Source organism: Perca flavescens, chromosome 18 (assembly GCF_004354835.1).
Source record: "Perca flavescens isolate YP-PL-M2 chromosome 18, PFLA_1.0, whole genome shotgun sequence".
NCBI classification, from domain to species: Eukaryota; Metazoa; Chordata; class Actinopteri; order Perciformes; family Percidae; genus Perca; species Perca flavescens.
In genome coordinates, this window is record NC_041348.1 from 26,770,096 (window position 1) to 26,783,275 (window position 13,180).

The 13,180-nt window shown below is 41.1% G+C and overlaps 1 protein-coding gene across 2 annotated transcripts in view; it reads left to right on the plus strand.

Moving 5' to 3' along the window:
- ncoa1 (nuclear receptor coactivator 1) overlaps positions 1-13,180 on the plus strand; it is a 71,625-nt gene that overhangs the window by 35,983 nt on the left and 22,462 nt on the right. For both annotated transcript variants that reach the window (XM_028605034.1, XM_028605035.1), the window contains exons 4-10: positions 2,636-2,802; positions 3,422-3,528; positions 4,305-4,482; positions 7,955-8,134; positions 11,108-11,200; positions 11,581-11,721; positions 12,995-13,142. In XM_028605034.1, coding sequence (XP_028460835.1) covers positions 2,636-2,802; positions 3,422-3,528; positions 4,305-4,482; positions 7,955-8,134; positions 11,108-11,200; positions 11,581-11,721; positions 12,995-13,142 — 1,014 coding nt within the window. The remainder of the gene's footprint in view (positions 1-2,635; positions 2,803-3,421; positions 3,529-4,304; positions 4,483-7,954; positions 8,135-11,107; positions 11,201-11,580; positions 11,722-12,994; positions 13,143-13,180) is intronic.

A 13,180-nucleotide genomic window follows, 5' to 3' on the forward strand; every position in this document is an offset into this window, starting at 1 on the left:
ATAGAATAAGAGTTATGTAAACAAAATAGAAAGAAATATGTATGTAAAAATGAAATGGAAGTATGTGCAAAGTAGGCAAAGTATCCCTTTAATAGTTCAAAATGAGCTCCACCTCAACCAACTAAAACAGTAAAATCCGGCTTTTACATTGAGTAATAATAATCTAATGATTTAATAAATAATATAACAGTCACATGGGACATCTGCTTTTATTACTTATTAAGAATATATTCTTTATACTTATTATTATACTTGCATTCTTTCACTTAAGTAACATTTTCAATGCAGGACTTTTCATGGTAACAGTGTGGTATTGGTACTTTTACTTAAGTAAAGGATCTAAATATTTCCTCCAACACTGGGGGTGACGACACGAGAAAAAGAAAATTCAAATCTCTAAAAGGCTATTGCAGATATTATAATATCAGTATAAGATAATATTGCATAATTAGGAATGTCCCGATTACAGTATCGGGGATCGGCATTCGCCCCGATTACCTTACTCTGATCGTGTACATCAGCTTGTAGTGGCCGCTGCCTTTAACCCCCCACGCCCTGAGCCAGACGCAGCAGCCAGACTGCCTGGATGCCGGCACTGACATCGCCAGTGTCCGTTCAGAGAGTGTCTCATAGCTTGATCTCCCTTGGCAACGAGTACAAAAAGTCCGTCTTTCTCAGTCATCCGTTTTACAGAAGCGGATTACTCCAATCCTCCACACTTTGTCCTCGATTCCACCAGGAAACCAGGCTTTCAGGTCGCTATTCCCTGGAGCCAACATCGGTAAACACAAAAACAAAATCAAAGATTGACTATTAAGCGCAAGTCGAGTCACTAAGTTTAGTTTTCGTTGTCCAGTGGGGAATATGAAACTGTTTATGCTTTGGTTGGGGGTGGGATCTTAGAGAAAACAGTTTTGGTGTTGAGAGAAAAGACTTATTAAGCTTAAAACATATTTGAGTTACTTTGTTTGCTTAGTTATTTTTGTAAACAAAAAAACGGTGTGCAGCTGAGCAAATACAAGTATTGGATCGGGACTCGGTATCGGCAGATATTCAATATTTTTTCAAATCGGATCGGGGGTCAAAAAAGCTGATCGGGCGCACTTTACATTTAAAACAAATCTCAAAGTGCTTTTAGGTTAGTGTTTATGTAAGGTAGATCATGTAGTGGTGAAGGAATGAATGTAGTCAGTGTACTGTGTGCGAGTCTATAAAGCCCAGTGCCTGATGTAAGGTGATGTAACAGCCCAGGCAGCATTTCTACAGCAACTGCACACAACCACTGACCTGCGCATTCACACAGCAGCGTCCTCCCCCTCCTCACCCCTCCCTCACTTGGTCACCACGCCTGTGTGTTCTGGCCGGCCAATGCACTGACCTACTTTTGCTGTTATCGTCTCACACACATACTCACATATACACACTTTTTTTTCATGTTTACCACATATCACTTGACATGACTTGTGGCTAAACTTTCTTGTTTACACATAACGGAAACAAATTACAGGCAGCTGGGTGAAAATTCTCTGCACTTTAACAGCACATTGTGATGTTACTTACACATTGCCCAACTCTGACACTGATCATTTAAACCACCTGTTGTTTGAAAAAGAAACAGAAATTAAATTTTTTTAATCTCTAAATAATTTTAGTTGACATTAAACAGCACAATGTTAAGATGGACTTAAACAGAAGCATCACGAAGTCAAGTAAAGATCAGGGCTGCAACTTTATTTTTTTAATTAATTTGAAATTTTTATTTTATAGTCTTGCTTTTCCTTTGAGGCCAAAAGGAGTTGTTGCTGCCACCTGTATGTCTGTGCTGGACTATGACAATGTTGCATGTACATGCATGCATCACAATGCCTATACATGCTAGATACTTTCTAATATATTAGCCAATGGTTAGACGTAACCATTGGCATATTCTTATTTATAAGGTTGATTTGTCCTTCTTACTTATGGATCTACACACTGCAAAAGAGTATGGGAAATAGTTGTCTTTGCTCCCAGGGTGTATTCCTACTATCTGTCTCTAAATCAAGGACTGAATTGGGAAAAAGGGACGTTTAAGTATGCTGCCCCCTCGGCTGGGAATCAGCTGCAAAATCATCTTAATCTTCAGAGGCTGGTCTCACTGGACGCATTTAAAGTGATACTAAATGACTTGGATGTCGGCACATCTGGCTGTAGATGTTTTAAATGTTAAAGTATGTTTTTTTTTTTTATATCTTAAAAATACTTCAATATGTTATTTGTGCTGCTGCCAGTCTTGGCCAGGACACTCAGTATTGATGTACAGGTTGGCCAATAAATACCAAAAAAATCACCTTAATCTTCAGGAGCTGGTCTCTTTGGACGCATTCAGAGTGATTCTAAATGACTTGGATGCCGACACACACACACACACACACACACACACACACACACACACACACACACACACCTGATGTTTTAAAGACCAAAGGAATAATTGATTCATTCGCACTTATCAATATTGGAATCAAATCCTTAGAGACCTGAAATGTGGAATCACAGCTCACTTTCTTTGTGTATCTTTAAAAGAAATGGACCAAATGCAAGTGATTGTGTGTCTGAAACTCACGGCTGTCTACGAACGCGTCTGACTCTGTAGTGTGGAGAAGCGGAGGCGGGAGCTGGAGTGCCGCTACATCGAGGAGCTGGCTGAGCTGCTGTCATCCAACATGGGAGACATTGCCAGTCTCAGTGTCAAGCCGGACAAGTGCCACATCCTCAAGAGCACCGTGGACCAAATCCAGCAGATGAAACGGCGTGAGCAGGGTAAGGGAAACACACACACACACACACACACACACACACACACACACACACACACACACACACACACACACACACACACACACACACACACACACACAGCTTAACCAAATACTCAGCTATGAAGATGTGTGCACACTTGAGTTTTGTTGATCAGTTGCGTTACAAAGACATTTTTCACTGATTTAAAAATGAATTTCTTTGCTTCCAAGCTATAAAAATGCTTTTATTACACTCAAACTTACTTTTTTTTTTTTTTTTTTTTTACTTTATGACAAAATAAATGACGAGTTGTGTATGTATGTACAGTACACCTCTCACCTCTCTCACATTTTATTTTCTCATATTCATGTTGTTAAAATTGGATTCCATTCCAAAGAATCCTGACAAACAAAAGCATATAACCGTTCTTAATTGATTCTCAAAGGATTTTACGGTTTTACATGTAAAGATCTGGTGCTGAATGCGAGGTTTGCCTATTGGGGGCTTCGGCGTCCAGGTCTTAAAGTTTCTAAAAGTGTTTTGTGTGTCTTTTTTTGGAATAACGTGTGCTATTTTACAGGAAGCCTTTGTCTGTGTGTTCAGATTTCTGATTTGTTTTTTTTCTTCTCCCTCCTGACAGAGAAAGCAGCTCTTCTGTCTCCGGATGAGGAGGTGCAGAAGAGCGACATCTCCTCCAGTAGCCAGGGGCTGGTGGAGAAGGAGGCCCTGGGGCCCATGCTGCTAGAGGTGAACAACACACACACAATCACTAGGGGTGGGAATCGCTGGTCTCTCAATTTAATTACAATGATCCTGTCAACGATTTGAAACGATCTGATATCACGATGCCTCGCATCATTATTATATATTGCTACACGTGGTTTTCATCGACAAATTCAAGCAAGCAGACATATATTAGTCTTGCGTTGCCAGACCTTCCTCAACAGCGCTGCGGAGGAGGGTCTGGCTAGTCCACACAGCATTCCGTGATGGGAGAAAAACGTGCTCTGGTTTATTGGCATTTCTTTAAACCAATCACAATCATCTTGGGCGGTGCTAAGTGCCAGACAGAGCAACGGTGCCTCTGCAAAATAGACTCGGGAAGGAACTTCTTTTGGTGGAACATGTGTACGTTCAAAAGTTGTTTTAGTCGTGCAACAGAAAACTCAGATTGGACAGATAGTCTAGCTAGCTGTCTGGATTTACCCTGCAGAGATCTGAGGAGCAGTTCACCATAGTCCTCAGAAATCCACCGGAGTTTAGAACGGCAACACAAAGAAAAGGTTAGTTAAAGAAGGACATCTCGCATAATTTATCATAAAGTAATCCTAAAAGTGGAACATCATGGATATAGACTACAACACCCCTAACAATCTTGCACACACACACACACACACACACACACACACACACACACACACACACACACACACACACACCCTTCCCTCACCACTGCTGGGATTTTTACTCCAAATTCAACTCACACAACCTCATTTTCCTTTCCTCCTCCTCTCCTCATCCAGGCCCTTGATGGGTTTTTCTTCGTCGTCAACCGGGAGGGCCGCATCGTCTTTGTTTCGGAGAACGTGACGGGTTACCTTGGATACGCCCAGGGGGAGCTGATGACCTCAAGTGTCTACAGCATCCTCCATGTGGGAGACCACAATGAATTTGTTCGCAATCTGCTGCCCAAAAGCCTGGGTAAGTGTGCTGCAAGTATGGAGGAGTGTGCATGCATCTGCTGTCTTAATACTTTACATCCTAGGTTTAAGATGCCAATAGTCGTTATTTTTTAAAAGATATTTGGTAATTGCATTTTCAGTATCTTCAAATTTGACAGTTTCCATGCCAATGGAACCCATTAGGGAGATGGGTTTTGGCAGCAGAATCAGAATATAGTCCTAAATACAGATAATTAACTTGGTTTATTGATGGAAAATATTGCAGCTAAAGCACATTTGAAGAGCCACGATGAAGGACCGAGTGAAGAACTGTGGAAATTTTTAATTCAAAGTTTTTAAGTGCTTTTGTCAAAGCTGCAAAATGTGCTCAGATAGGGTCAGAGTAGAGAGAATGTGTGGGTGAGTGTGAGGATTGAGGGAAGAGTGTAACAATGACTTTCTTCTTTGTGATAATGTTATTTTTCTTTTTTTTTTAAGCCACAACCTTGAGAAGAGATTATAGTGAAAACAGAGGTGGGATGAGGGAGGCAACAACACTTTTTCTGTAATGATCTTCTAACTGCTTTTAATGTTGTGTCAGTCACTACAGCTCTCCTTTCTCCCTGGAAACGGAGATCTTTAAAACCCACTCTCCTATAGTAACTAAATAAAAGTGACATTTTAGCCACACACGCATTACTCTTAAAGGAGGGTCTTCTAGGTGAGATTTTAGGGTGCTTTGTTTCATAAACTGAACCCAAAAAAAGACACCTGGGCAAAATAAAGAAAATACACTTTTCTTAAAGGTGCTCTAAGCGATGTCACGCATTTTTTAGGGTACAACATTTTTTGTCACATACAGCAAACATCTCCTTTATCCGCTAGTTGCCTGTCCCCTGAACACACTGTAAAAAAAAACGCGGTATCTGTAGACAGCCCAGGCTCCACAAATAGCAACTAAAACAAACTGCGCCAACCTGCACCCACGAAACATAACAAACAGTGTTCCAGCCAATAACCGACAAGAAGGATTTGGGGGTGGCGTTTGGGGGGGTTAGTGCGTAGAAGGGAGGGTGAGGGGACGGGATGAGGAGGGAGGGAGGCGCGAGCTAGCCTCCGTTTTGTTTGATAATACTTTGAACGTCAATGAGAAGTAACGTTGCCGAACATCGCTTAGAGCACCTTTTAATATGGTGTGTAGCAGCTGCAAATGTCTGCTGCATTCATTTTGAGCCAGGAGTGATTACTCACTCAACAACGTTGGCATCTTCCAGCAACCTTGAAAAAACATTTGAAATGAGCCAAGAGGACATTTGGATTTGGCTTGCTTGAAAGTGCAACACTGGAAATCAGGTGCCCGATTCAACAATGCGATTTTTGAGCATTGTTTAGACGCAGATCACCAATGGTGGCAGTGCCACATTTCACAATTTGTTGTCTCAGATACATTTGTGACTCCTTCAGGGATTTCATGTGCTTGTGGATGGATTGCAAGTATGCTCATATATGTTCAAAATGAGCGCAAGGTGAAATGATCTCTTGCAGCAGATTTGGTGAAACGGGCCCCAGGACTGTTGTTGTGCGAACAGAGCTGTCAAAGATACTAGTGCAAACTGATTATTATTTTGAGGAACGAAAAAAGATTTGTTCTCACTACTGCTACAGAAATTCTTAGTCGACTAACACACGTGATTTTGTCGGACTATCGATTTAATCGACAGATCTGTAAAATTGAATTTCTGCAAAAGCACCACTTTAAATTGTTGTTTACCAGAGATGTGCTCAAAGGTTTCTTGGAAATAAAAAAATAAAATAAAAAACCAGAGAAATCGACCGATTAATCGACGAAGAGGGGGCCCTAGAAATGATCTCATCCTGCACATTTGGTGAAACGGGCCCCAGGACAAAGATACTATTGCAAACATTATTTATTTGAGGAAAAATTATTTTTTTGACAGGTTTACTTTTTTAAATAAAGGGAAAGGGAAAAAAAGCTTAATTTAAAAAATGTTACAAAAATGCCAAAGAAGCAACCATGTCTATGGGGATCACGGTTAAGCTGGTTAGCTTAGTTGGTAGAGCAGGTGCACATATACAGAGGTTTATGCCTCGACGCAGAAGGTCCAGGGTTCGAGTCCGACCTGTGACGATTTCCTGCATGTCTTGACCCTCTCTCTCTCCCCTGATAGCTGTCCTATCCATAAAATAATCTAACAAAAAATACCTTGTATAACAAAACACCTATCTTTTGAGTTGACCGCGGCTGTGTCAACTTAATTTATATCAAGGTATCGCATCAATTAGTTTATTGTATTTTTAAAAACTTCCTTATCCTAACTCATAAAACATTTACAAAACCTTTTTTCTTCCGCACACAGCTGCGTTTGTTGGCTCATTACCGCCGCTAGTAAGTCAGTGGAATAGTGTGAAGCCTCTAGCAGGCGTTATTATGGAACCCACACAACTTCTAGGCAAGACCTGCCCTTCAATAGCATTCAAACACTACTATTGGCCAGGTGTGCATGCTTACGCAAGGTAACGTAACCCAATTTGTATCTATCCTCTGACCAATCAGATATCCTTACCTTAACCACTCAAGGTCAATGCCTAACCCCAACCAATCAAGTTGCTTCGTAGGGCGGGACTTGCCTAGAAGTTACATGGGATCCATAATAACCAAGGGGGTAAGCGAGCAACCTATGGCCGGGGAGATTCTGAGGCTAACAAGCCATCACCTTCCGCTAGCATCCCATTGACTCCCATTCATTTTGGCGTCAATTTGACAGTGAATAACTTTACATCTGAAGTGTTTAAAGACTCTATTTGTGCATTGTTTATTTCTAAAGAAACACGAATATGTATAAAAAACTCCATTACCTTGTGCCTCACGTTATAGCCCCGTAGCAGCCATTTTTGTAAAAAATAGGCTAACGATTGTGTCATAACCACACAACTTTCTGTAGAGAAATTACCGTATAGTCAGGATAAGCTCGCAGGCAGTTGGGGACGTGGAGGCATACGGTCAAGGGAGAAGCCTATAGAGAGTCCGTGAAAGCCTCGGAACAAAATATTTCAGCAACGTTAAGATGGATTGGAAATACTTCGGTATGTGGCAAGTGAATTCATATGAAGTAACATTTATCCACGAACCAACAGATTTCTTTTGGCACAGCTACCAGAAGACTTACAACTTTCAGACAGGTTGCTCACGTCACAGCTACGTCTTCAAGCTCAGTTTGAGGCTGCGCAGTAACGCTCAGCCATCACTGGAAAAGGGTTTCTAATTGACTTCACTGGTCTCCGTCGAGGTCTATGGTGTCGCTGTATCCATTTATTTCACTGTCTATGATAATAACGCCTCTGGCAGGGATGTGTATTGCAGGACAAAAATAAACAGTGACCGGCTAATAAAAACATAATTCACATCCACAGGGTGCCTTTAACATCTCAATAACAACAGTTAATTTTACTTATCAATACTAAACTCGGTGTTTATGTTCCCCTCTGTCCAGTAAATGGCGTGCCGTGGTCACAGGAACCTGGCAGAAGGAACAGCCACACCTTCAACTGTCGCATGCTGAAAAGGCCACCGGACGAGATGGACTCCGAAAATCCGGAGGCTCTGCAGCAATATGAGATCATGCAGTGTTTCACCGTGTCCCAGCCACGGACCATGCAGGAGGAGGGAGATGGTACATGCACACACACACACACACACACACACACACACACACACACACACACACACACACACACACACACACACACACACACACACACACACACGTGCACTCAGTCAATAGATTGTACAGTTGTTAAAACCAATATCAATACAGAAGATTTATACTAGGAAATCTGATTATAATACAATGTGTAATATATATATATATATATATATATATATATATATATATATATATATATATATATATATATATATATATATACAGTGGGGGAAATAAGTATTTGACCCCTTGCTGATTTTGCAGGTTTGCCCACTTACAAAGAATGCAAAAATCTACAATTTTAATCATATGTACATTCTAACAGTGAAAGACAGAATCCCAAAGAAAATTCCAGAAAATCACATCATATGAATTTATTAAAATTGATAACCATCTGATGAGGAAAAACAAGTATTTGACCCCCTGGACAAACAGCATGTTAATATTTTGTAGAAAAGCCATTATAGGCCAGCACAGATGTCAAACGGTTTTTATAGTTGGTGACAAGGTTTGTGCACATTTCGGCAGGGATGTTGGCCCTCCTCCCTGCAGACAGCCTCCAAATCATTCAGGTTCCGAGGTTGTCGCCTGGCAACTCGAATTTTAAGCTCCCTCCAAAGATTTTCAATCGGATTCAGGTCTGGAGACTGGCTAGGCCACTCCAGAACCTTGATGTGCTTCTTCTTCAGCCACTCTTTTGTTGCTTTGGCGGTGTGCTTAGGGTCGTTGTCGTGCTGAAACACCCATCCTCGACCCATCTTCAGCTCTCTCACTGAGGGAAGGAGATGTCGGTCCAGAATTCCACGATACATGACCCCGTCCATCCTCCCTTCAATACGATGGAGTTGTCCCGTCCCCTTGGCTGAAAAGCACCCCCAAAGCATGATGTTGCCACCACCATGCTTGACGGTGGGGATGGTGTTCTTTGGGTTGTACTCGGTGTTCTTTGCCCTCCAAACACGACGAGTTGAGTTGAGGCCAAAAAGTTCTATTTTGGTCTCATCTGACCACATCACCTTCTTCCAGGCCTCTTCTGAGTCGTCCAGGTGGTGAATGGCGAACTTCATGCGGGCCTGTACATGTTTCTTCTTGAGCAGGGGGACCTTGCGTGCGCTGCAGGATTTCAATCCATGACGGCGTAGTGTGTTACCAACCGTTTTTTTGTAACTGTGGTCCCAGCTGCCTTCAGTTGATTCATCAGTTCCCCCCTTGTGGTTTTGGGATGATTCCTCACTGTTCGCATGATCAGGGACACCCCACGAGGCAAGATCTTGTGTGGAGGCCCAGACCGAGGGGTTGGCGGTGGTGTGGTGCTTCTTCCATTTCCTGATAACTGCACCGACAGTTGATCTTTTCTCTCCAAGTTGCTTTCCGATTCTCTTGTAGCCCATCCCAGCCTTGTGCAGATCAACAATCTTGTCCCTGATGTCCGTAGAAAGCTCTTTGGTCTTGCCCATGGTGGTGATGTTGGATGCTAGTTGTTTGGGTGTTGACAGGTGTCTTTTATACAGGTAACGAGGTGAGGCAGGTGTATTTGATGTAGATAATTGGTTCGGATTGGGGCTGTGTCTTAAAGAAAGACTAACTGGCTTGTAGGAGCCAGAATACTTGCTGTTTGTCCAGGGGGTCAAATACTTGTTTTTCCTCATCAGATGGTTATCAATTTTAATAAATTCATATGATGTGATTTTCTGGAATTTTTTTTGGGATTCTGTCTTTCACTTTTAGAATGTACATATGATTAAAATTGTAGATTTTTGCATTCTTTGTAAGTGGGCAAACCTGCAAAATCAGCAAGGGGTCAAATACTTATTTCCCCCACTGTATATATATATATATATATATATATATATATATATATATATATATATATATATATATCTATCTTTATTTCTGTGAAGGCCTTTCTTCTTATTTTTATTAAATTAGCGGTATAAATGCTGTATACTTATACCACAAAAGATACAAATTCTTATGAAACTTGTTTTTGTATACCGGAGGACGCAGAGTATACTTTAAGAGGGTGATAGTTATAGTCCAAAATACTTTTTGTACTTTTTTACTGAGGAAACTTTTCGAAGACACATCCAACAATTCTGTGCAGGTGTGGTGGAAATGATCACATACTTGGGGGGGGGAAAAAGGAAAATCCCGCACCATTTATTATTCTTTAACAAATGGTGATGCTATAGCAAGAGCAAAGTGCGTGATTTTCCTTTTTTCCATCTTTTTACTGAGTCAAAGTTTTGAATAGTGGTCGAACGATGTTGCAATGTTCCACTATCACAGCTTCCACTATCTGACCAGTTGGACAGTGACCAGATTCTTGCAGGACATTTTTATATTTTCTTGGAGTCGTTGGTACAATGGCCTTGATAAAACTGAGTGATGCATTGCAGATTTACCGTGCTGTTGAACTCTGCCTGCTTTTAATCATTTTGATAAGAACGGGCTCTTGTGGATTGTAGAATTGTACTCACAGGGTTAGGGTTAGCTTACTCTTAATCCTACGTCTTTCTATTTTTTGGGTAGATTTTAACTCCCAACATCTGTTGTTTGCATCAGAGTTACGATTGACAGCTCACTTGACACATTTCCAAGTTTTGATCGGCTGTTAGAACATGTCATTTATACAGAGAAGCCAAAAAGATGATCAGATTTTTGAGTTTTGACAGGTTGTCATGTATTTCTTACCAACTGCGTGTATCTGAGAGGGATATTAGAAAAATATAAATATATCTTTCCATGGCAGTTTTGACAGGCACATCTATTTTTCTTTTTTTTTTTTTTTTTTTTTTTTTGTTTCCCTTTGTCCCCAATACCTTTGGTTTTCTGTGGCTTACAGTACCCGACACACACACACACACACACACACACACACACACACTCGCACTCACGCTGACAAACAAAACTCACCGCTCATTTCCTTTCTTTCTTCAGACCTGCAGAGCTGCCTGATCTGTATTGCCTGTCGGATACCTCGCGCCCAGCCTTTGAGCACTGAGTCTTTCATTACGAAGCAGGACCCTACAGGTAACACACACACACACACACACACACACACAGAGACATATTCACAGGTGTAATATAATTGTCAGGATTCCTGGAATACGATAGACTTTTGAGAAGTCTAGCAGAATTTACAGATATACTCTTATCATGCTTTAAACATTTTTGTTATCATTCTATATCAATAATATGTATTTATGTCCAGTTAGACTGAAAAGTCGTAAAACTATTTAGTTAGAGAAAAATATGCTTAAGAGCATTTTAGGAAAAGTTCCAACTCAAAAACAACTTTTTCATGGGGTCTTGAAATCTGTGAAGACTGTGTGTGTGTGTGTGTGTGTGTGTGTGTGTGTGTGTGTGTGTGTGTGTGTGTGTGTGTGTGTGTGTGTGTTGCTCTCCTCCAGGGAAGATCATCTCCATAGAAACTAGTGCTTTGCGGGCGACAGGCCGGCCTGGCTGGGAGGACCTGGTCAGGAAGTGCATCTACGCTTTCTTTCAGCCGCAGGGCAAAGAGCCCTCCCACGCCAAGAAGCTGCTGCTTGAGGGTGAGTAGCCGCGATTGATTGTTCAACTTCCAGAAATCATTGATACGCATTTACATGTTGTGATTTGTAGAGTCACAGCGTGTACTAAAAACAACGTAACATCAGCCATCTTCTAACCGTAAACAAACCGGGAACTATATTCTCAGACAGCGTTACAGCACGCACGGAGATGAGAAGGGTATGTATGGACTTGTCTAACTCTTGGGGTTACTGTAAATAAGCTAAATTCCCAATAAGTCGGCGTGTTCCTTTAAGAAGAATAAACAATAAATACCGGAACAGAAAAAATGAAATGTGTCTATTAAGTAATAGATTATTCGACCAATTCTTTCAGTACAGTCATAATCCAACTGCTAAAACCAGGACAGTATCCTCAATCTGTCCACCACATCTTGAAATCGATCTGATATCTTCTAAGTCTAGAAGTTGAATCCAGTTTTCTAAAGTGTTTACATGTTGACATCATGTCAGATATGGATCCAGTTAATCCCAACCAAAGTTAAGCAGTGCGGTAGAGCCTTGGAGACTCATTGAAGAACTGTCTTCTTTTCCGACACATTTGTTTGTCTCTCTGTATTGCTGGAAAACTTACCTAGTCTAGGTAAGCTGTTTCAATTGCAAACTATTTTGTCTCTATTACAAGGTGATTGTGAGAGAATAAAAACCTAATTACCATGTATAAAATAAATGCATATAGTTATAAGGTTTAGAGCTGCTAAGATCAATCAATTAGTTGTCAACCATTACATTTATTGCGAACTATTTTGAAAATCGATGAATCGGTTTGTCATTTTGTTTTTATAAAAAAAAAAAAAAACCTCTGCTTCTTAAATGTGAATATGTTCTAGTTTCTTCACTCCTCTGTGACCGTAAACCGAATATATTTGAGTTGTGGACAAAACAAGACGTTTGAGGACGTCATCTTGGACCTGGAAAACACCATTGGTCACCATTTCTAGACCAAACCGCTAATAGATTATCGAGAAAATGATACACAGATCAATTGACAATGAGCGTTATCGATAGTTGCAGCCCTAATTAGGTTTAAGGGACAGACCAGTATTGAATTATCCCGACACTGAAATCGCTTGCAGCTGCTGCAACGCCTTAATGCAAAAGTATCATTTAGGCCTTTTGGGGAGTCAGAGCTCTAGAAGTCTGGATAAATCTGGGAAGGGAAACAAACAAGACATGAGACCAAAGTCTAAACCCTGTGTTTGCCTCTTTTTTCTTGTGTGTTTGGTGTGTGTGTGTTTTGGTATATCCCCATCAGTGATGAGCCATGGCACCGCTATCAGCCCGTTGTACCATTTCGCGCTAAGTGATGGCACCCCGCTCAGCGCTCAAACCCGCTGCAAGTTCTGCTGCCCCCCCAACCCTGACGTACAGCCCTTCATTATGGGCATTCACACTATTGACAGGTACGATCCTTTTTCGGCGCTCATTCCAAACTTTCTGC